Source organism: Vidua macroura, chromosome 7 (genome assembly GCF_024509145.1).
Source record: "Vidua macroura isolate BioBank_ID:100142 chromosome 7, ASM2450914v1, whole genome shotgun sequence".
Lineage (NCBI taxonomy): Eukaryota > Metazoa > Chordata > Aves > Passeriformes > Viduidae > Vidua > Vidua macroura.
Genome location: NC_071577.1, coordinates 7069998 through 7091597, shown reverse-complemented (window position 1 = coordinate 7091597; position 21600 = coordinate 7069998). Strand labels below are relative to the sequence as shown.

At 42.2% G+C, this 21600-nt stretch overlaps 2 protein-coding genes and 1 long non-coding RNA gene across 11 annotated transcripts in view; 1 reads left to right on the top strand and 2 right to left on the bottom strand.

Moving 5' to 3' along the window:
* KANSL1L (KAT8 regulatory NSL complex subunit 1 like) overlaps positions 1–3970 on the bottom strand; it is a 61456-nt gene extending 57486 nt beyond the window's left edge. For 6 of the 9 annotated variants that reach the window (XR_008437848.1, XM_053982084.1, XM_053982089.1 and 3 more), the window contains exon 1: positions 41–253. Coding sequence is in view for 5 of the 9 variants with exons in the window: in XM_053982084.1 (XP_053838059.1) it covers positions 41–109 (69 nt within the window). In the remaining 4 variants the exon portion in view is untranslated. Of the gene's footprint in view, positions 1–40; positions 254–3252; positions 3564–3746 lie in introns of those variants that run through there. The other 3 variants (XM_053982086.1, XM_053982088.1, XM_053982087.1) reach the window with 2 other exon arrangements.
* A 291-nt stretch (positions 3971–4261) lies between these two features.
* ACADL (acyl-CoA dehydrogenase long chain) lies at positions 4262–20541 on the bottom strand. Its single transcript, XM_053982092.1, has 11 exons — positions 20377–20541; positions 18828–18989; positions 16224–16361; positions 15661–15825; positions 14680–14746; positions 13281–13445; positions 12536–12637; positions 10575–10688; positions 8313–8440; positions 6288–6374; positions 4262–4927 (listed from the first exon to the last, which is right to left on the bottom strand). The coding sequence occupies exons 1-11, from the start codon at positions 20448–20450 to the stop codon at positions 4834–4836; spliced, it is 1296 nt and encodes a 431-aa protein (XP_053838067.1). The 5' UTR covers positions 20451–20541; the 3' UTR covers positions 4262–4833.
* LOC128809801 (uncharacterized) overlaps positions 20437–21600 on the top strand; it is a 49433-nt gene continuing 48269 nt past the window's right edge. Inside the window, exon 1 of the long non-coding RNA XR_008437850.1 lies at positions 20437–20500. This is a non-coding gene — a long non-coding RNA (uncharacterized LOC128809801). The remainder of the gene's footprint in view (positions 20501–21600) is intronic.

Genomic DNA, 21600 nt, shown 5'->3' with positions numbered 1-21600 from the left:
GCTTTTTAAGAGGGAAATCACACAATTAACAATCCCTTACCCAGAAACTTGGAAATTTCATACAATGTTTCTGCCCTGAAGACAGTGTGAGACACTCAGGTGCGCTCATCTCACTACAGAGACATCAAAAAGAACTTATAAAAGCTGGTACTGCCACAGTGTCCAGCCCCTGGCATTTCTCCAGGAAGTTCACACACCCACAAACACACAAAAAATGTCATAGGTACAGAAGCAAAACAAAGTATCTGGTGCAAAAAAAATGATAAACAAATTTTAGTACAAGTACTTGGTTTGACAAAAGTTATACAATTTACATTTTTACACATTTTATTTAATTTTGGCAGAAAGCTGCAAAAATTATTTAATACCACCCATATTGGAAGTGAATTTCCAGAGCAAAACCTACTATCTTGGAGGGGGGAAAAAATAAAGGCAAAGAGGGAGGGAAGACAAGTACTGCAAAATGGTACACCAGAAAAGTACTTTCATTCTGGGGAAAGCTTTTTGGTCATAGGTAAACCATTTGACAGATTTCTTTTGCATCAAGCATTACTTGAGGTTTCACAACCAGAACAGCTGAAATTCTGCTAAACTGGCAAACAGTTCGCTTTTCATCTACTGAATAAACACTCCACTTGAAAGGCTAAAAAGTACTGTAAAAAGAAAAACTGGCATTAAATAAGTACTGGGGAAGGGAAGAAACAAGTACCAGACAGTTGCACAGTAAAGCAACTGATGTTTAAACTGATGACTTTATGCTTATCCTCCCCTAATGCCTTAATTATCCAGGAGGATAGAGCTGGGAATTGCAGTTTACCACAGCCAGACCTGCACCCTGCTCCCTTCCACCACTGCAGCTACAGGTTCCTAATCCCCCAGTGGCTCCTGCTCCTCTACCTCTCCTCTCCCTCTGCTGATTTCTTTGTCCTCCCTTGACACTTCTTCCTTATACTCTTTCCCTACCAGGCTTACTTCAACAGAATTTGCCTAAATCCTGAAACTAGTGTCTTCATGTTGTGATTAGCAGCACCCTTTTAAAAGAAACACAACAAAACGCAGCCACAACCCAGCACACAGGGTGGCACTCCCTCCCTTCCCAGCTTTTGTTTACAGTCCTTTCACTTTTTGACTCTTCTCCCCCTTGCATAACACTATCACTTTGGTTACACAACACTGCAGACAGTGTTCTGGGGGATTTTTGCTTGGGGGGAAGATTGCTTTGTCTTTTAGTGGACTTTTTTGTTTGTGATCTTTTCGTTTCCAATGACAATAAAACTTCACTCGCATGGGGCTTTTTAAAGCTCCTCTGTAGCAGCCTTCTCTCCTTGTAAATCGAGTCATTTCTCTTCATCATAAACACCTGAAATTTTCTTCTTAATAATGAGATTCCTCGAGACCAGGAGGAGATTTTCACAATTATTTCTTTTTGCTTTGAAACTCAGAAGCCTACAAACAACATTTTAAATTAATATGACTGTTTCCAGCTTATTCACAGATAAACAGTGTTTCAGATAAGCCAGTTTCCACTGTTTATTCCTTGCATAGATGGCATTTGAAAAGCAAAGCAAAGTCCCTGACAGCAGACAGTCTCTGGTGAAACACTCAAAATTAATCTCAGCAAGAATGCTCAAAAGTACTGTATTTCAACCTGTTTTAAGGCCTCTTAGAGACAACCTGCAGAAGAGAGGGCAGCTAGAAAAGCAAACTGCAAAACAACTGCCAAAACCTGGTTTCCTACAGCTTTGTGCTGCTTGTCCTGTAATCCCCAGCTCCTCCTGGGCAGCCTTCCTGATAATCACTGGACAAAAATAAAGTGCTCTGGCAGGCAGGCACTGCTGCAGCACTGCCTCAGCCGAGCGCAGCGCACGGGACCTGAGCCTGGCCAGCTTCTGCAAGCCTTGCCTGGTGGGAGGCATCCCTCAGCCTTTACCTACCCCTCCCAGTCTTTGGGAAACCTACAGGATTGTAGTGATTTCTAAGAATAGCAAGAACAGCTTGACAGCACAGTCTGCATTTTCTCACAGAATAGTTTGCAGCAGCGACCGTAAAAAAGATATTGGTCCCACTGGGCATGTCCTGGTTAGGAGTATGAAAGGAAAAGGAAAGAAGCCTAAGTTTAATAACACACCTGGGACCAGCCTTTAAGAGTGAAAAAAAAAATCATTTCAGTAGGCAGCTTTTGTTTTCACTTTAAAAGCAGACTAGTTACTCATGATGTGTATTTAAGCATTTTAGTATTTTGTTCTATTAATAGACTGGGAAAAAAACCCATAAATCCAAACAGGATTATGTGGGGAGTCTCTAAGTTCAGCAGCGCTCACTGTGCAGGCACAACTATCCAGACAAAACACTCTAGTGTTCTGTACACCCCAGAAGATACAAGCACAAATTCCTCCTATTTGGGAAAAAAAACAAAAAAAAAACCCACCAAAATACAGCACACCATCCCCCCTACAAAAGGATCTCTCTTTGAACACTAAGAGATCTCCATTTAAGGCAGACCACCCAAAGTTTCAATCATAAAAAACATCCAAAAGAAGGCACTTCAAGTGGAACTCATCAGTACCAATTTATGGTAATATCCACGACTCATTAAAATATCTGAACATGTTTGTTTTCCTCCTTGTTCAGATCTGATCTGAACAGAGAATCAATATAATTTCCAATCTTACTACCACATCATCAACTAATTCTTGTTCAGTCTATAACACCGTATTTGCAAAGCAACATCCGAAGTAATTTTTAATTTATGTTAAATGCTTTTTGTGGTATAACAGGTGCCTCCATAAGAAAGCTGCACATATGTCTCCAACATAAATATCTGCAATACCTTCTGGTATCTTTCATCGTAAATTCCGTATCAACATTTCCGTGACACTTTAGAATTTCAGCCTTGGAGGAGAAGGCTCTAAAACCTGGTGTTAAATGAGACCCACTCGGCTCTTAAGACACTAATTAAGATGACTGGAATTTAAGCTCCTCAGAACATTCCCCAGGATTTCAAACGATGGCCCAATACAGCAGGAGAGTCCTAAAGCACACAGACTGCTTTCTGAGATGGTACATTTATCAGTGTAATTTTTAGTATTTCCTTTTTATTAAACTAGCACAAAAAGGAAGTATTTACCCTTTGACAAAAGGCACGCTTTAATAATCTGGATTTTTTTTTTAATTAGCTCACGTTGCAAACTGGAAATTGAAAATTCCCATTTTTAATTTGCTTCCTATTAGAGAGGGGTAGGTTCGGAATACCTCAGTCACTGCTACATTTTTGAGGGGAGAGATGCTTCATTTTGCAAAAAGTGGATGGGAAGTCTAGCTCAGGAGCACACAGGAACTCTCAAGGCAGGCTGCAGGATGTGGATCCGAGCTGCTCCCCACAGCTTCGCTAACCCTTCCATCTAAAGTGTCCAGCTCTGTAAGCGGTGCGCAGTGCGGGAAGCGTCGCGCAGGGTGCCCCCGAGGCACAGCAACCCGCGGCCGTGGCCACACGCTGATTGCCAGCGGCAACTTTCCAGCCGGCGTTTAAATCCCGGCTGGGACACGCGGGGCGGGCGCGGAGCGGCCCCGCCCCCGCCTCAGAGCCGCCGGCCCCGCCCCGCCGCGCGCACGGACCGTTACCCCCGCCCCGCCCCCACCCCCGCGCATGCGCACCCGCCCCTCCCGCCGCGGGAACCAACCGCCGCCCGGCCCCTCCGTGCCCCCGCCGCCTCACGGCGCCCCGCCGCGCCGCGCCCCGCGCTTGCCTCCGCGTCCGGCGGGTTCTCCGCAGCGGCACCGGCGCCGGCGCCGCCTCAAGCCCGCACAGCACGGCGCCCGCCACGGCTCACACTGCCGCTCTTGAAGAGTCCGCGCCCAGCTAAAACGCAGCGCGGCGGGGCGGGGCCTCCCCCGCTCCTCAGGGGGAGGAGCGCGGCCAATGCGGGGCGCCGGGGGCGTGGCTCGGGCCGGGGGCGTGGCCGCCCGCCATTGGCGGGGCCCCGCCTGACGCGAGGACACCGCCCTCCCCTCACCCCCCGCGCGCCGGGGCCGTGTGGGAAGGGAGGGGACAGCTTCAACTCTTAACGCCCAGCACGGGTAAAGGGATAAAAAACCCTCCTAAACACGCGCCTTCCAAGTTAGTACCGCCAACAAACAGCCCTCAAGTTCACTTGCATCACATTCCCTCCTCCGAACTCCCCCTCAGCGCCCTGAGGTAAAAGCGGGCACAGAGGGAGAAGCCCCGTTTCCCCGCGGGCTTTGAAGTAACCGCAGACAAGCGTGAGATTGCATAGAAATGCTTTATTATGTTTGTTTGACCAAGGTAATTAAAATAAGGCATTCCGGGTTAGATGTAAACATAGAGGTCAGCTGCACAGCAGGTGGCTGCTGCACAGTGAGCAGGTGTACGGCAACAACAGCAAGTGTCAAGTTCTACTTCTCAGGGGGAAATACAAATTCAAAGTTACATCAATATTTAATTTTGTTATAAATATGGTTTCTGTCAATATTTGATTCTGAAAAGCAAGGTTTGGATTCATCACAATCGGTTCAAGTCTGAAAGACCAAGCTACCCAACGTTCCAGAGATAAAAGTGCCTTTCACTACCACAGCTCTTGTCACCCGGAGAACTACTCCGTGTTGTACAAAGACATTTAAATTTTAAGTTCATTAAATATTAGATATCCTGCATGTGAGCACACTGTTATTACTATCATGTGCTTTAAGTGTCACTTCCTTTAAAGAACATTATACAGCATATTTATTTTACTTACATTCTGATGTCTGATTTTATGCCATATATTAACATAAAAAAGGATTCTGCAAGATTCTGCAAAGTAGTAAGCATCTGCCCTACTTGTCACTGACAATGTCTCTAGCAATAAGTTCTTTCATTATTTCATTGGTACCGCCATAGATTGGCTGAACACGGGCATCCACAAAAGCTCTGAGGGAGGGAAAAACAAAACAAGGAAATATTACAAACAACACCTCAGAATGACCATACAATCAATAAAAAAGACAGCATCTTATCTTTAGAGATCCCTCTTCTCAAAGTATACTATTCCCACTGATAAAGTAGTTCTTATTTTCTAAGAGGCTTCAACTACCTAGAATATTACAACTTTCCAGGGTGCTGTGTGCCAAACCAGGAACTGGGTCAGCATCTCTTCCCTGTTTGTTTATAGTGTAAAGTCTCCACTATTGCCTCTAATTAAACAAAGAAAAAGCCCTATAAACCCAGACTCCTGCTACTACTCCACTCCCAATTCTTGCTCCTGGTGACAGCACACAGAATGATGACAGAGTTTTTCCATCTTCATTCTGCTTCATCACACAGGAGGAATTTGGCATTCTCTGGAAATCTACATATTACTGGACCACAGAGATAATAAAACCCTGTGTGAGGAACTACTGTACACACAGACAAGTTCAAGGACACCCCAAACTGGCCTTCTTTTAACAAGACAGCACAGATCACTCACAAATTACACTCAATGAAAACATGGAGGAACAAGTTATTTTAAAGCAACATTTCATACTCAATATATTTAAAATTTAAATAAAATCTAAACCTCCTCAGTTAAAAAAATTAGCTTACTTATCACAGCTGCACAGCAGTCCTGTGTTTGCTATTTCTACTGTCAGATTACCAACTCTTTGATTTATTTATTAAAAACTGCACCAAAATCTCTACTTGGTGTGTCACATAGCCTGTACACAAACTTCACAGATAACATATGAGGATATATACAAAAGCCCCATAAATGTCTCTAAATTCATAACATCAGAAAAAAAATGGGAATGGCAAATTACTTTTTCTACATATAAATCTCCTAACTTTTTCACTTTAAAAGGTGTAAAAAAGCTGAATGTAGCCAGTTATGCTCTTGAATTGATGATTTGATACTCAGTGGTAGCTGATCAACACATTTTCTTCACCCATATGCATTTAATTTCAGATAAAACTTAAAACTAGCTCCCCTCATTTCTACTTTTATCGTTTTGCTTCTTTTTTTTCTTTCAATTAACATTTTCTTCTAAAAAACCGACTTCTCTTTTTTGTGAAAAAAAAAAAAAAAACCAAAAACAGACAATAACTGCTGAACAGATTTTGTGTTTTTTGGAGAATCAAAACAAAGCCTTCCCACAGACATCTGTACAGTAGATTCCCTTTCAGTTAAACATGAGAAAAGGAACACTAAATCACTACTAACACTAAACAGCTAACACACAGATGCAAAAGAAGTGCCTCATTTGACTTTGCTGGTAGTCTTTCATCATACAATGTGAAATGTTACACTTACTTTGCAATTGGATACTCCCACATGTACCCCCATCCTCCGTGCATTTGTACACACTGGGTAGCTATGCTGTTTTGGAGATCAGAACACCTTAAATGGCCAAAAGGAAATTTGCTTTTAGAAGGACATTATGTTGCAAAAGATAAAGATATGTTAACAAGACAAAAACATAACATGATCAGTAAGAAATAAATACTGCTCAATTCAATGCATTAAAGGTTTGCTCCCTTTATGGGACAGCTTTCGGAGAAGGAAAGGTTACAAAACAGACAGGCTTGTTTACCTTTCTCACAGGCCAAGAGAATTCATTTGTGAAGCAAGCTGATACAGTCTTTTGTTGCCAAATCCCTCAGTGTTGTCAGAAATTAACAATAAACCAGGCTTCCCCCCACCATTAGCAACACAGGGATACTCTTTGAGCATAACCATCACCTGGGCATAATTTATTTTCTGCAATAAACTTTCCCAATAGCCTTTTCTGCAATAGCTTTCAATTCTAAACATACTGTAATTCTCCAACAGCATTTGTTGACTACAAAATATGGATTTAATAGCAAAAAATAAAAATTAATTGCACTGGAAGCTCAAGCTGTAGTTAGAAGACATGAAAAAAACCACTTTCTAATCATACAGCTTTCAGAGGCAACTGAAGAAATGAAAATGAAAATCCAATTGCTTCTCCTTTTCCCCAAACCATCCCCTCCTTTCATTTAAATCCTTACAGTTTATTATACCAACTGTAATTCTGCAGCTGTGAGTTACTGCAATTGTCTTTCCTAAGTATATTCTCAAATTCTTTTAGGTATGTACCACAACCTGTCACCACAAGAAAAACCGAACCAAAACAACCCTACAGACCTTTTCCAGATATGAGAAAAGAGATGCACAAACCAGGTTTTAAAACCCTCCAAAGCTCTAACTCAAGTCATTGACTACACAAAAAGTTTGAAGGAAAATTGGAGACTAGAGAGAATCTCCTAATACATTAGGGAATACAGCAATTCTACATTCAAAGATTTTCTAGCTCATTTAAGTGACTCTTATGGAAGGGTCAAAGGGACACCAGTGGGGAAAGAGGAAATCCACAACAAATCATGATGGTAAACAGCTGTGAAAGTGAGGGATTTTCAAAAGTCTTGCTTAGGGAAATTTGTTGAGGAAGTGGGTCTGCATTTCTCAGCTGGCATTAGTTCTTTCCTCCTCCTCAAAATGGAATGCCTCTGCTTCTGTACCTGGTACTTCTAGGTAATCACTGCCAGGAATAGCACTCAAACCCCTTCCTTCCATTGTAAATATTTCTGCTCATTTCCTTATACTCATTTCCATATACTTATTTTGAAAAGCCTAAAAACTGTAAGCATGTGTATCTTCCATAAATTTCTTTGCTCGTGTCTCATGTGGTTTTTTTTTTCTCCCATCTTTGCAATGAGCTATAACTATATAAATCCATGTACCACTACCTTAGATATTTCCAGTTGTTTTGCTCTGGTAAAACTAAGTTAACATATAACACCACCAAGCACAGGGTGAGGCAGAAGAAGTTCTGGACAATATAGGAAACCACTTTTCAGTCTCAGTTACAGCAACACCTGTAGCCAACTATTTCTTCCCAAAACCAGATTGCTTTGAAAACTAGGTAGGCCAAACAGCTATTCTTAAGTAACATTAACTAAACAGTATCATAGAGCTTCAAATATATTTAAATTTGGCTCCAAATATTCAAATTTTGCTTAAAAAAAAAAAAAAAGCCATACACCCCACTAAAAAAACAACAAAGAAAACAAAAAAAGAATCCAACAATAAAATGCAAATTTTTGCCTAAAAACCAATGGAGTACTTGCTTTTACTTAAAGCTAAAGCAGAGCCATGATCTTGTTATTAATGGAAGCCTATTTTAAAAGTATGCCTTTATTTTGAAATGATCTGGTTAACCAAACTTGGTTTTCAGTGTAACTCTGATTTTTGTTGCCCACATCATTAGAGTAAAGATCATGCAAGTAACACTCCCAGCTGACTGTAAGCACATACCAGTACTTTGCCATGGAGGCTGTGGCGGAGTCCAGGCGTTTATCTGCATGCAGCTGCAAACAGTTGTCCATAAAAGCTCGGCCCACACAAATCTGCGTTTTTATTTCGGCCAACTTGTGCTGTACTGTCTTGTTTTGGAAGTGGATAGAGAGGGGAGAGGAGAGGAGTACAGTGCAGTTTAATACTTCAGGTAGAAAACACAGCATTTTCCAAAAGGACTGCTGTTAGAAATCACTATTTCAAACTTCGGCTCTTTACATCAGAAGACACCATACTTTCCAGACAATTACGTATTCACCAGTCCTATTAGACAAAATTACTACCCTTTACTTCTCAAGGTCAACTCAAAACACAAATTTAAGAGAAAAAGCCCAAGAGAAAGGGAAAACAAATTCCTAGAGAGCACGTGGCAGAAGGCCCAGAGCGCTCTGTCACTCTTGGCTCCCTCTGGCGAGGAAATGTCCTTTCACTCTGTAGAGGCATCACCTTTCCCAATTAATAACATTTCACCACCTATTGAATGCTTTTTCTATGTATTCTTCAGAGTTTAAGCTACATGCAAAGATACTGAAGCAAGAAATAAAAGAAATTTTAGAATATCAAAGTTTTTCAGCACCGAGTTCTGTCACATTGGAAAAGAGGTTTAAATAGAAAAGCTAAAATTCATCATAAGGTTATGTAAAACCAGACCAGGCAGGCATTCGACCATCATCTTGTAATTCTGGTAGGGAGGGGATAAAAACATCACCCACTAATAAAAGTTCCTTCTTATTTCAGTTCTAGAAATATATATAAAAAAATAAATCTTGCTTCCCTTGACAATAAATACACTGGGCCAGTGTACTACTACAAGGAAAGAACTCATTTCAAACGCTGTAATGTGGCATGACGAAATGAATTAGCCCAAGGCAGAGCTCTAATTGGAAAGGATTATTTATAATATGCACACTCAAGTCATCACCAAAAAAAAAAAAAAAAAAAAATTGAAGAGATATGCAGAAATTCATTATTTTGGCAAAAATAATATACTTTTTGAAATTTATTGTCCGCCTGCTGATGGCCTAGCCTAAAAAGGGAGATTATTTTGGAGATCTCTGCACAGTAATAAATAGGAAGCATCCCCTACCTACATTTAAACAAGTTAAAATATAGTTCTTTTGTGTTTCAGTCGCACAGTGAGCATACTAAATTCCATCTGGAATTATGGACTCCTGAAGGTGAACTTTAAAAACTATGAAGATCATAATCCCCCGAAGGATATCTAGCATTCCAGCCTCTAAAAGTTTCAGCTCTGGTGCTCTTCACAACTAAAGATTTGAGTTTGACAAAGAAAGTCTCAAGACATAGAAATGGGTTTTTTTGGTAATTATTTCAGAAGTATATCAAAAAAAGAGGCAGCCAACATCTTCAGCCCATGTGAGTCAGTTCTATCCTATAAACCAAACATGCAGGAGCTCGGCCTCCTTCAGCCCTAACAGTTAATGTCGTTGTCAGGAAAACTGCAGTATAGCAATCCTGTGGAAAGCAACATCTGTTTTATGACTGCAGCTAAAGAGTGTAGGCACAACATCTCAAAACTCAATTATCTACCCCCATCAGGAGTGAGCTCTGCCCACAGAGTATGACCCAACATTTTTACATGCACTTACACAAACACCTAGACTGCTGCTGGCTGAGGAGTCTCATCACAACATTCATGAAGCACCTCCACAGCACTCGGGCAGCAAGGTCACTGCTGGGAGTCCCCCTCCTCCAGCAGCCTCCAGAATATTTTTTCTGCAGTGCTCTGTGTGCAGAGGAACACAGTACCTGCACAGGCTGCCCCCAGGGTTTCAGGCACAGCCAAATACAGGCAGGTGTGATGGCCCCTGTGATTAGGACCTCTGGCAGTAAAATGCAAGGCTCAGATGGACAAGGGAATTGTTCTTCAGCTGCAGCAAGGAGCCAAAACACTTCCTGCCTACCTATTTCCCTCTCAGAAGCAGCACTGCTGGGAGGTTACCTACCCAAATAATAAATACATACATTAAGACTTAATAAAATACATACATGAAGGCTTTTCTGGTGCTTCTTTAGAATTATTATTTTTGCATTTCAAAAATGAACAATGGGCACAGAGGCAAAAAACAGCCACAGTGAAAGCTTTGATAATGACCCTTTCAAAACAGCCCAGTAATTTTCATTTGGTCACTAAATCACAAACAAAGCTGTACAGCAAACACACTCTAGAATCTGTACACAAGCGGCTCAGGTCTAACTCACCTGCAAATGTGCAATTGTCTTCCCAAAAGCTTTTCTTTGCCTCACATAATTCCTTGTTTCTTCAAACATGAATTCACAGCTAGCAAGAGCCATATCAGCAATTAGCAGTCTTTCCTTTTGAAAACACAAATTACAGAATCCAGTTGAGTTAGTCCTACATTTCTCCACATCAGATGCACAATTAGGACACAGATGTTCAGTGCTGTTCATTAAGGGAGTGGGAGCAGAAGTCACATAAAATATCAAACCAGACATACTGCATTACTGAAATTAATGAGTTGGACACATGCCTTGCTGTCTAAAGCTCACTTTTAAGTCTTTACTGGCATAATGCTCCATCACAATGACTCAAAAAATAGCTACAGATTGACCACAGGAATCTTACTGACTGAAAAAATTCACATCAGATTCTGTCTCAATTATTGGCTTCCACTGCTCAGTTTAAACAACAACTGTATTTAACAATTTCAATAGGACAACTCTAGGGGGAGAAAAGCCTACAAAAAAAGTCTTGTTTTTCCTTCTTCATTGCACAGTGAAAAACAAAAACTAAATGCAGAACAATTTTTTTCTGGCAACATTGAAACAGTCTGATGCATTGCATTGAACCTGTTCATGGGGACATCTATTTAAAGCATTAAAAGACTTCCTTTGATCAGGTTTCATATTTACTCACAGTATAAAATTAAAAAATATGATCCCTACCAAATGAGGCAAATATGTCATAGCTGTGACAAAGCACAGACACATTTTGGAAAACGACATTGCCTCCTTGTCCTCTGAAATAATTGCAAAACTTCATAAGCTGAGTTGTAAAGTAGCAAGGTATTTTGGCAGCTAAATAATATCTTTACTTTGTTATATGAACAGAGTTCCATGTAACTTTAATATGCTTCTACTTGCAGAAGACCTAGAACAGCAATGTTTGTTTCTTGAAAGAGAATGCCAAATGAATCAAAGATGTCCAAGCTATACTTAATTTACTAAGAAAAGTGCTTCCATACTAGAAGTACACAAGAAATCTGTGGTATGTTCTTTTTAACACACTACCCTCAGGTTTTTCAACAGCTGGGTTGCTGATTAAGGTATCTGTCTTTGAGCTGGTGGGATATCAACACTTTTAGCAATGCCCAAAGAATTCTACACCTAGCACCGTGTGCTTCAGTTAAACATCGGCAATATCAACAAAACATTGCACACAAGACTGTCAGAGACTGGAAAAAATTGATGTCTCAAGACATTTTGGGATGCATATGTGGGGGTAGGAGGGCAGGCTGGGCCCTGTTCTGGCAAGCTGCACCCTGCTCTGCACACCACAGCCCCCAGGCCAGCCTTGCAGTGTCTGTCAGTTGTGGCACACTGGAGGCAGTGCCCCAGTCTTGCCTACACCAGCTCCTGAGTGGCCGAGTGACCATGGTCCCATCTTGGGGGAGGCCCAGGGTGGCTCTGGGGTTTAAAAGACTGACCACAAGGGGAGCTTGTCTTGATCCTATCAGCCTCTTGGAGTCTCTACCTCATCATCACTGGAACTCAGGAATTGGTAGTTACATGTGTGGTTTTCTGTATTTTTTCTATCTTTCTCCCTTTCTTCTCCTAATTCTCTTTTCATGGAACATTTTGGGTACCGTAACATCGGACAGGTTTAAAGGCTGCTAAGTTAAACAAACTAAGTTAATGCTAAGGCAAGTGTTTTATGTTAATTGGATGCTGCACTACATCCTTTGTCAAAGCTCCTTGATTTTCTATATTTTGCCAGTAAACTTGTATAATTTTGACCTCCTGAGAATATCTGGTCACTATATCTCCTGTGGGCTTAACCCATAGAAATGTTTTGGGGTTTTACAAAGGTATCCCACTTTGGTAAGCCAGGTGGCTCACCACAGTACATGAACTTCACAACTAATGACAAAATCTGTCTCTGTATTCTTCCTGCAGACAGCAAACACTCACATTCCTTTTACCTGAGGCAGCTCTGCCATCAGATAGTAGAAGCCTTTGTTCTCTTTTCCAAGCAAGGCACTGGCTGGCAACCGCACATCTTCAAAAAACAGCTCTGCTGTGTCCTAAGAGGATTTGAAATGCAACAGTTGAGAGTCTGACATTCTCATCCCATTATAACTTATTTTTCCCTATTGTTTTCTTGCTATTGTGCACTGTAACTTGAAATCCCAGGTTCAGCCTGGAAGGATCCTCCAGAAGTCATCTAGCTGACATCCTACTCAGAGCAGCTCCAGAAAAACAATCAGCTGAGGGCCTTGTCTAGTTAAACTTTCCAAAGCTTGAAAGATGAAGGCTCCAGGACCTCTCTCGGCCCCTGTCCAAGTACCCAATCACTTTCCTAGTGGACCTTTTTTTCCTAATACCTACTAAGAATTTTCCTTAACATAACTTGTCTCCTTTGCCACTCTCCTCCTCAAAGAACGCTCAGGCCCCACCATCTCTATAGCTAAACACATCAGTAAGATCCTCTTCTCCCAGACTTCTTTGGAGTAAATGCATCCAGCTTCCTCAGCCTCTCCTTGCACATCACATGCTTCAGACTTCCACAGGCAAAATCAGGATACATTACATTGCATGTTTGTGCTCAGAAGTCTAACAACAAGAACAGAACCATAGTTCCATCTTACATTTATTTAGCAGTTGCCAGGCATTAAGTGGGTTTAGATTTTCTCCAAATCTATTGCATTGGAGGTTGTATGAACTCACTTGAGCTTTCAAGCCAATTTTGTTAAGTTTGCGTCCTTTGATGAAACCTTTTGTTCCGTTTTCCACCAGAAAAAGGCTGATCCCATGAGCAGGGGATCGGGCCTCCCGGTCTGTGACCGCAACCACGATCACTACGTCGCTCATCCAACCATTAGTGATGAACACCTGTATAAAAAGTAATTTAGAATAAAGCAAGGTGCATAGAGGTTAGAAGAGATCACCAAGTAGCATAAAGTAAAATTACATTGACACTTTCAGAGGTGAACTGAAAGGCAAGGTTCAAGTGTCCAGAAGAATTTCAAGCTTTTGATTTTGAGGGTTTAGGAACAAGGCAGACATTAATTTGAGAAGTACTGTGTGAGGCAGAAGTGTGAAGTTAAAAAATGCACAGATCTGTTTCTTCTGTCTGTCTCATGATAAAGAAGGAATACAGTATCAAATGTAGATATTAAATAAACACAGAGGTTCTCTTATCTAGAAATTAAATTATTTAGGCATAACACTCAAACCTATCAACAGCTTCTTGTCACAACTGCTTACTATTATCCTGCAGAACAACTCATGAGCCTGTCAAATGGATCCATCTTAAGTCCAGCAAAAGAAAGCTTTCTGTCCTGTGTGGCTTCAAATGAGTGGCATGGGCACCTTTTTAGCACTTACGCACATCTATCTGCTTGCACACATTCTCACCACTGAAATTCTGCTAAGACCAGAAGTCTCTATCAGTACTGTGTTATCAGCAGCAGTACAAAATAAGATTAAGACATTTCATAGCTTTCAAAAAAATAGTCTGTTGAACCTACACTCCCACTTCAACACTATTTCTGCCTTCTTATTTTTCATTATGGTAATGAAAAAACTGCTTTGCCACAACTTGCCAACACAGTGGGAGCATCTGAGGAAGCTGTTTTGGTTTTTTTCTAACACGACCAGCAAGCTCCTGAATAAAGATTCCACAGCTTTCATTGTGGCAACAGAAGTTTTTACTCAAGCCACAGAAGATTTCACAGCAGTAGTATATATATTTCGCTGTTAAACATCAGTACTAAGAACCATACTGCTCATAGTACACAGCACATTTTTCCCCCTCTCCTTCACAGTTTAAGGGAAGATAAGCCTTTTAATAGGCTTATTTTAAAGCTACAAAAAACAACCTATACAAGCCCTCCCATAAATCAGTTTGTAAAAGGCCTGCAACAGACATATCTCAAGACCTATAAAAAAAAGTAACTGGAAAAAACACCCCACCTACAACATAACCCACACAAAAAAACCCCAAACCAAACCAAAAGTAAAATGATTGGAAGGAGATGCTGAGAGCAGTGCACATCCTGCTGCATTCAGCTAAATGTATTCAGTTCCTAAAGCCAATGAGCAGCATGTATGTCAGTGCACTTACCTTACTCCCATTAAGAATCCAATCACTTCCATCTTTTTTTGCATATGTCCGTACTCCCTGCAAGTCACTAAAACGAAATTCAAAAGGTCCTTCAAAAAAACATTCCAGAAGCTGCAATTTGTATCTTGGATTCTATCCAGTCCAAAATAAGGTAGATTTTATACCATCCAGACATGGGCTCAGAGAAAGAATAGTGAAATAGCTGAGTGTAACAAACCACAAGCAGGGTGTGGAAAAGGATGATAAATCTATGCAACCATACAGGAGCATGAGGTCCCATTTCCCCATCTCTGCTTGTGGGAGGTGGTGTAATGCAAGCACTGATATCAACAGGTCAGCATCCAACTACACAGTACACCTCAGACAACAAATGCCAGATAAAACCAATCCTCTTCACAGGCTCAATCCTGATCAGGAGGCTCTGTGAAAAGCCACCACAACAACATGCAACATCTGCCATTTGTAGAAACATCAGACCAACAGGTTTTGCACTTCACATGTCCCTCTCTCTTTTGGAAACTAGTCAGATCAGCAGTGTCTACTCCAAACATGTGCTGGGCAAGGAGGGACATTTCTCTGAAAGGATTCAGAGGAAAGAAAAACAAGGCGTTCTGTTCTACAGAAAAAGCTAATAGTAAAGCCAAGCCTACTTTACCAAGATACGTAATGTCCCACTGACTATGCTTCATATAATAAGTATGTTCACATGACAAGCAAGTTGCTAACTATAAACTCAGACTGCAAAAGCAAACACAAGGCATGTTTGCCCACAGTGGGACAATACAGAAATGGATTCTGAGCTACTATCCTGAAATGACAAAACTCTAATAAAGTAATCTATAACAGGTTTTTCAAGTCTTACCTATAATGTAGGATAGTCTAGTCTGTAAAGTAACTGATCAGGAGGCTCAGAATGTTTTTCACTGACAAATCAACAGACAGCAAATAACGTTGAGACCATTGTTTTAGTATTTGGCTTACCTGCCAGCCCCAGGTTCTGTCATGGCAATAGCTCCAATGCACTTGCCTGCAACCATCTGGGGGATAAAGTGTTTAATCTGTTCTTCAGAGCCATAGTTTGCAATGTAGGGCATGACTATATCTGAATGAAGGCTAAACCCTGGGCCTGTACAGTTAACATACATCCTGGAAAAAAATGGGAGGGGGGAAAGTTCAGAAAAAAAGACTTGAACACTGAACTTGCACCTTAACACAGAGCCAATAATGAAGAAAACCCCACTACACAGAAGTCTCAGAGATCTTTTACCATTATTTATAGAATTTAATTTCACAGCCAAATGGGCACATAACCTATCAGGCTAAAAAAAGCTTTCCCCAGTTACAATGCCAGTGTTACTCAAACAATGATCCAGAATACTTAAAACAGGAGGGATTTACATATATGTAAACTATCCTTTCCATAGGAAAGATAACATCATTTTCTATAAGCAAATGTAGTCCATAATAAGGATAACTTATGGAAAAAAAATACAGTCACAAACAATATGACCATTGAAATTCTTCCTGAAGCATGCAGTACTCACTGCTCCTCCCAGACGATGGCTGAAGAGAGAATATCCGCTCCGATGCCTCCATGTTTCTCAGCAATAGCAACACCCAGCAAGCCCTGCTGTCCAGCTTTTTCCCAGAGCTCCCTGCTCACCTGGCCATCCTTCTCCCACCTGTGAAATGAACACAAAACCTGGGTCACACACTGAACCCCCCACGTGCTACTGTTTATCTGTCACGGCTGCTGCTTCACACTGGAACACCAGCAGACAGTGTCAAGGTACACAGACAACTTTATGTCACAGCCAAGAAGCAGTGGCTTAATCACAGTTTCCAATCTTCAAGTCCACAGATGACACTGGCATTGCAGGGACAACAACTGCAAAACAAGTTTGAACTCCTGTTTCCAATACGTAACCTGACAAGATTTCATTAAGACTTGTTATGATTCTTACACCAGACTGGGATTTAGGCAATTTAGCCCCAGCCATCTGGATAATTACAGGTCTTTATCCTCCTAACATTCATTCATTTACCCACATAAAAAATGAGTATAACACATCAGTATCTTTCATCAAAGATTTCAACTCTACCAATGAAAAATGCTTTATCAGAACCAAATGATACCATATTAGTCAGTTTTGTATAAAAATCTGTCCCTGTGCACTTCTTATGAGTCAGTGAGTCAGTACTGTATCTTGGTAAATTACTGCTTTAAGGTACTTTCAAGTTTGTGTAAATAGATAGTTGAGTCTTATCTGCTGACAGTTTGCAAACTTTAACACCTATTCAGGAATCACCTACTCTTGGAAAACGAGTGCCTCTTTATGGGGTTTGCCAACTCAGTAGAACGTTGGGTGGCCATTAACGGTCTGGGTTTTCTTTTATTTAACGCCTTTATTTTCTAATGCCACAATTTAAAAATTATATGGTTAACAGATGATATCAGAGACATTCCTCTGACACACCTGTGGTGCAGCAGAGCTATACCATAGCTATTTACCTGCAGTCAATCAAGTATCTTATCCCACATATACAACAGAATAATAGAATCACAGGACGGTTTGGATTGGAAGGTACCTTAAAGCTCATCCAGTTCTGACTCCCTTCCATGGGCAGGGACACCTTTCACCAGCCCAGGTTGCTCCAAGCCCCATCCAACCCGGCCTTGACCTCCCCCCAGTGCTGGGGCAGCCACAGCTTCTCTGGGCAAGCTGTTCCAGTATTTAAGCTGTTTCCAGCTTTTGCTCCTACACTGGAAATCTTAAATCTCTTTCTACTATCCCTGCTTTCCCCCTGATCCCCACTTTCAGGGACATTCCTGTCTCTACTTCACCCAGCACCAAAGCTTCTCCTCCTCACAATAACCCACAGTTCCATTCACTGATGCTACATTTGTCTCTTCACCTCAGCCCAGACAATTAATGTTCTGTGCCTGAGGCCTCCTTGTTTACTTGAAAGGTGTGAGAACAGAGGGGTTCATAGGCCACTGAAGTGATGCAAGAAGACAAGCTGAACTTCATACAGCCTCCCTACGAAATTGTTGTGTCAGCAAGATGTCAAATAGGATCTTCAGCAACCTCAAGCAGAGCCAATACACGTCCACAAACTGCCCTGGAAGTCCTTCCAACAGAAAATGAGAGAAAACATCTGGTTTTATGGACAGAATATGACTGTACAGTGGAAGAGCATAGGACTAAAAGGTTGTAGTCTGAGGATTAAAAAAAAAAACAAACTGTCACCAACCCTGCTGTAAGCCTCCTGCAGCTCATTCCTGCCCCAGAGCCATGATGTTCCACCCACACAACTGAGGCACCTCAGCTGTTTGTGGATACACACTTGAGCTGTGTCAGGATCCCCTCATCTAGCAGGGCAATTTCAGAATAAGCCCTTCTCTATCCCTTGCTGTTTTCACTTCAAGTAAACTAAAAATTGCTTAAGACAATACTACAGCTTGACACTTTTGATTCAAAACCATACCCTGAGTTAATTTTTTCCCGTTTCACCACTATAACGTGATTGGATGTGACTAAAATAAAGGCTAAAACCACCCTCCAGCTCTAGTTCAGTAGAATTGCAACACTTCTACTGTACAGAAAACGCACATATTTCCACAGGAACAAAAACTAAAGAAATTCAAACAAAGATATTTTGTGCAAGTTTCTCGGTAATGCATAATTCACCTCACCATGCTATAGGTACCTGCACGTAGCTACAAAATCTACTGCAAGAGAGACAGCGACACATCATCAACGCCTTTTTCAGTGACTATTTCCCAATAGTGTGGGAACTGAGCTGCCCTCCAACTCTACCCCAAAAACGTTTGTGTTAGTTAATTCTAGAGGCAGGGAAACTTTGCTGCAACTCTGCAAACTGCATTCATCTGCTCATGGGCCTAAGGATGCCAGATTGCCTACACTGGAGCTCAAAGGATGCATTCGATTTTGATTATGTGTGATCTTCCTTCACACGACTTTCAGAGGTTTGTTTTAATTTGGTACATTTGAAATAGAAAGCTTGTACATGAAAACTTTAACATGAAACCTTTATATCCTATTGTATCGGGAGTAACACTGCAGAAAGCATTTTGGGGAAAAATGGAATACTGGCAAAGCAAAATGTTTAGGAGGTTATCTTACTCTGCATGAAAAGGCAGCACTTCTTCCTGAAAGAATTTCCTGGCACTCTCCCTGAAGATATCATGGTCTGATGAGAAGATCCTCCGAGTGCCTATGTCAGTCAAAGTTTTAGCAGAAGATGGTTCCAGGCGCTTTGTGCCATGCTGTTCTGTTTGCAGAGGACTGAAAAAAGACAAATTAATGCATCTGTTAGGACACGGGCCCCCTGTTTGCATAACCCTTTTAAAATGAAGGAAACTCCCATGTTACTATATACAGTTCACATCCCAACTCTGGCACACCATTAGGTGTAAAGGATACCCATGATAAACACAAAGAACTAACATACACTGCACTCCACTGGACTATTAATGGAGGTAAAGCAAGGCTGGTTTGTTCTTAACACTTCAAATAAATTAAAAACAATAATAATACATATATAAGTAAAAGAATAAAATTACCCTAATGAAAACAAAAGAATACTTCAACAAAAAATAAAAACTGAAACAGTGGTAAATGTCAGTAGTAGAAACCACAAAAGGAAAGCCTAATTATGAAATAAGAAAGAAGGGGTTGTAACACTTTTGTAGGGGTTTGGAACATCAAGGATGACACACTACAGCTGAAATGAAAATTCACTTCTCATATTTGTGCATTGGATTCTTTGACTTGCTTTTGTTGTATTGCCATGAAACATCAGAAGCTTTAAGTACAGAGCTGAGTACATGGAAAAGGCATTCACTTTTCCTTTCTCAAACTATTTGGTTAGTCTCTCAGTTCCTCTGCACATCAGCTGTGTGTAGTTCTACAGAACTCAGCTGAGCCTCTGCTACAGAGATGAAAGTCTTTACTACCACATTAAGTTACTCAGGCTCTGTCAGTGCAATAATCCCCCTAAAACACAGACTCTACTTACTTCTAATAATATTTGGAAAAACTGGGATACAGGAGCTTGCTTGTTGAGTATTTTGTACCCTCAAAGCTAGACACACAGTGACTCCCTCAAAACCTCCCCCTTATTTTCAAAGCTGTTTAAGACGATGTTGAGTTTTATTTAAGCCCAACCTTTTGTTTAATTGTGGCTCACACCCTATATGTCACACAGGGAAAGGCCTGGCTGCTCCCTTATACTGGGAAAGACAACTCGAAGGTCTGGGGAGGTGTGATCCCACTCCTGCCACGGGGGAACGCGGTGCCCGGGCAAGGTCGCGCCCGGCTGTCACCTGCTGCCAGCACGGGACCCGCTGCTCCCGGGAAGTGGAGCAAAGGTCGGGAAATCGCGGGGATGGATGTGCCGGGGCTCCCGGGGCTTGCCCAGCCCCAGCTGCCTCCTGCCATGGGGGCACGGCTCCCCACACACGCTGAGCGCCTGTAACACTCCCGTTACACGCACCCACAGACTCCAAGCACACATCCACACAGAACGGACAGCACACACACACACAGCCCCGAGCAGCCGGGCAAAGACATTCACCCCGCTCTTTAGGGAAGCCAAGCTCAGGGGCGCTCGGCCCCTCACAGCTCGGTGCCGTCCGCCCCAGCGCTGCCCACCACGGCCGGTGCCGCTCACCTGGGCTGGGCGGAGAAGGGCCGGCAGCCGGCGGCCCTCAGGAGGCCGCGCAGGCGGAGCAGCCGCGTCGCCATCTTACGGGACAGGGCGGGACAGGACAGGGCGGCACCGCCGCTGGAGCCCCGTGAGTTATCCCTGCGCCCGCCTACCTACGGCTGGAAATCTCTTCCGGGCTGGAGGCGGGAGTACCGTGAAACATCAGTGTCATTAACATTTTTCTAATGTAGCTTTGCAATCACGTCATGGAGGGGAGCGGGGGCAAAGCCGGACGAAGGGGTTGTGCGCTGAAGGCGGCTCGTGTGATGGCACCCGGCATGAGGGACGACCCTCCAGGCCACGGCTCCATCCTCCTCCTTCAGAGCCCTCAGGAATGGGGGTGTCCCCCCACCCCCGGGGCGGCATGGCAGGAAGCTGAGCCCCCGCCCCTCAGGGCTGCCCCTCACTGGGCCTTTTCGCCATTCTGCCTTAGCCGGCCCGGTCCTCCTGCTGTCAGCGGGTTTTGATTGGCAGAACCTGCCCACCGAAATAATTTAGCACGTTTTCTGTGTGGGTTTTTTTAAAAATTTATTTATTTGGGGGGGGGGGTTGTTTGTTTAGGTTTGGGGGTTGTTTGTTTTGGTGTGGCGTTTTTGTTTGTGGGGTTTTTTTTGTGTATATGTGTGTGTGTTTGTGGGGGTTTTTTTGGTTTTTTTTGTTGTTTTTTTTTTGTTGTTGTTGTTGTTTTTTGTTTGTTTGTTTTTTGGGGTTTTTTTTTTCTTTTTTGAGTGCTGGTTCTCTAAATTACGTGGTTTACCTTTATCGTGTGTAGGGGCTTTCCAAAAATGGAAGTGTTGTTCTGAATGTTACCCATCGCACAGCACCAATCACACACTGAAGCAAAGTATTTCTGGTTTTTTTTAATTCTAGTTTGTGTAAAGTAAGGAGCTAGGTGGTAACCCATAAAAGTCTAGCTCCCCATTCATCAAAGCTTTACACTACTTATAGACTTTAACAGACAAAGGCATACATTTTATTGCATAACCTCTTTACTGATTAGTACTCAACCCCCTGCTTGCTAGTTATTTCTCTCATTCTCATGCAAATTAGTCCTCACGTGCAGTTCTTCCCTCCGTTTGAGTCTGGAGTCTATTTTGAGTAGGTGGTCAATGAGCCAGCGGTCACAATCTCCCACTGCCACAATTACCTTTCCTCCAGTTACTGCAATGCTCATAACTGTGCTAATTA

Bases quoted from the DNA above. Each gene is read 5' to 3' on its own strand.
- ACADL (XM_053982092.1), bottom strand. From the start codon at position 20,450: ATGGCGACGCGGCTGCTCCGCCTGCGCGGCCTCCTGAGGGCCGCCGGC. The intron at 12,638-13,280 runs GTGAGTTCATAC...AAATCCTCTTAG, and splicing joins AAATTGGCTTGAAAGCTCAA to GACACAGCAGAGCTGTTTTT. The intron at 4,928-6,287 runs GTAAGTGTAACA...TCCCTCCCTCAG, and splicing joins TGGGAGTATCCAATTGCAAA to AGCTTTTGTGGATGCCCGTG.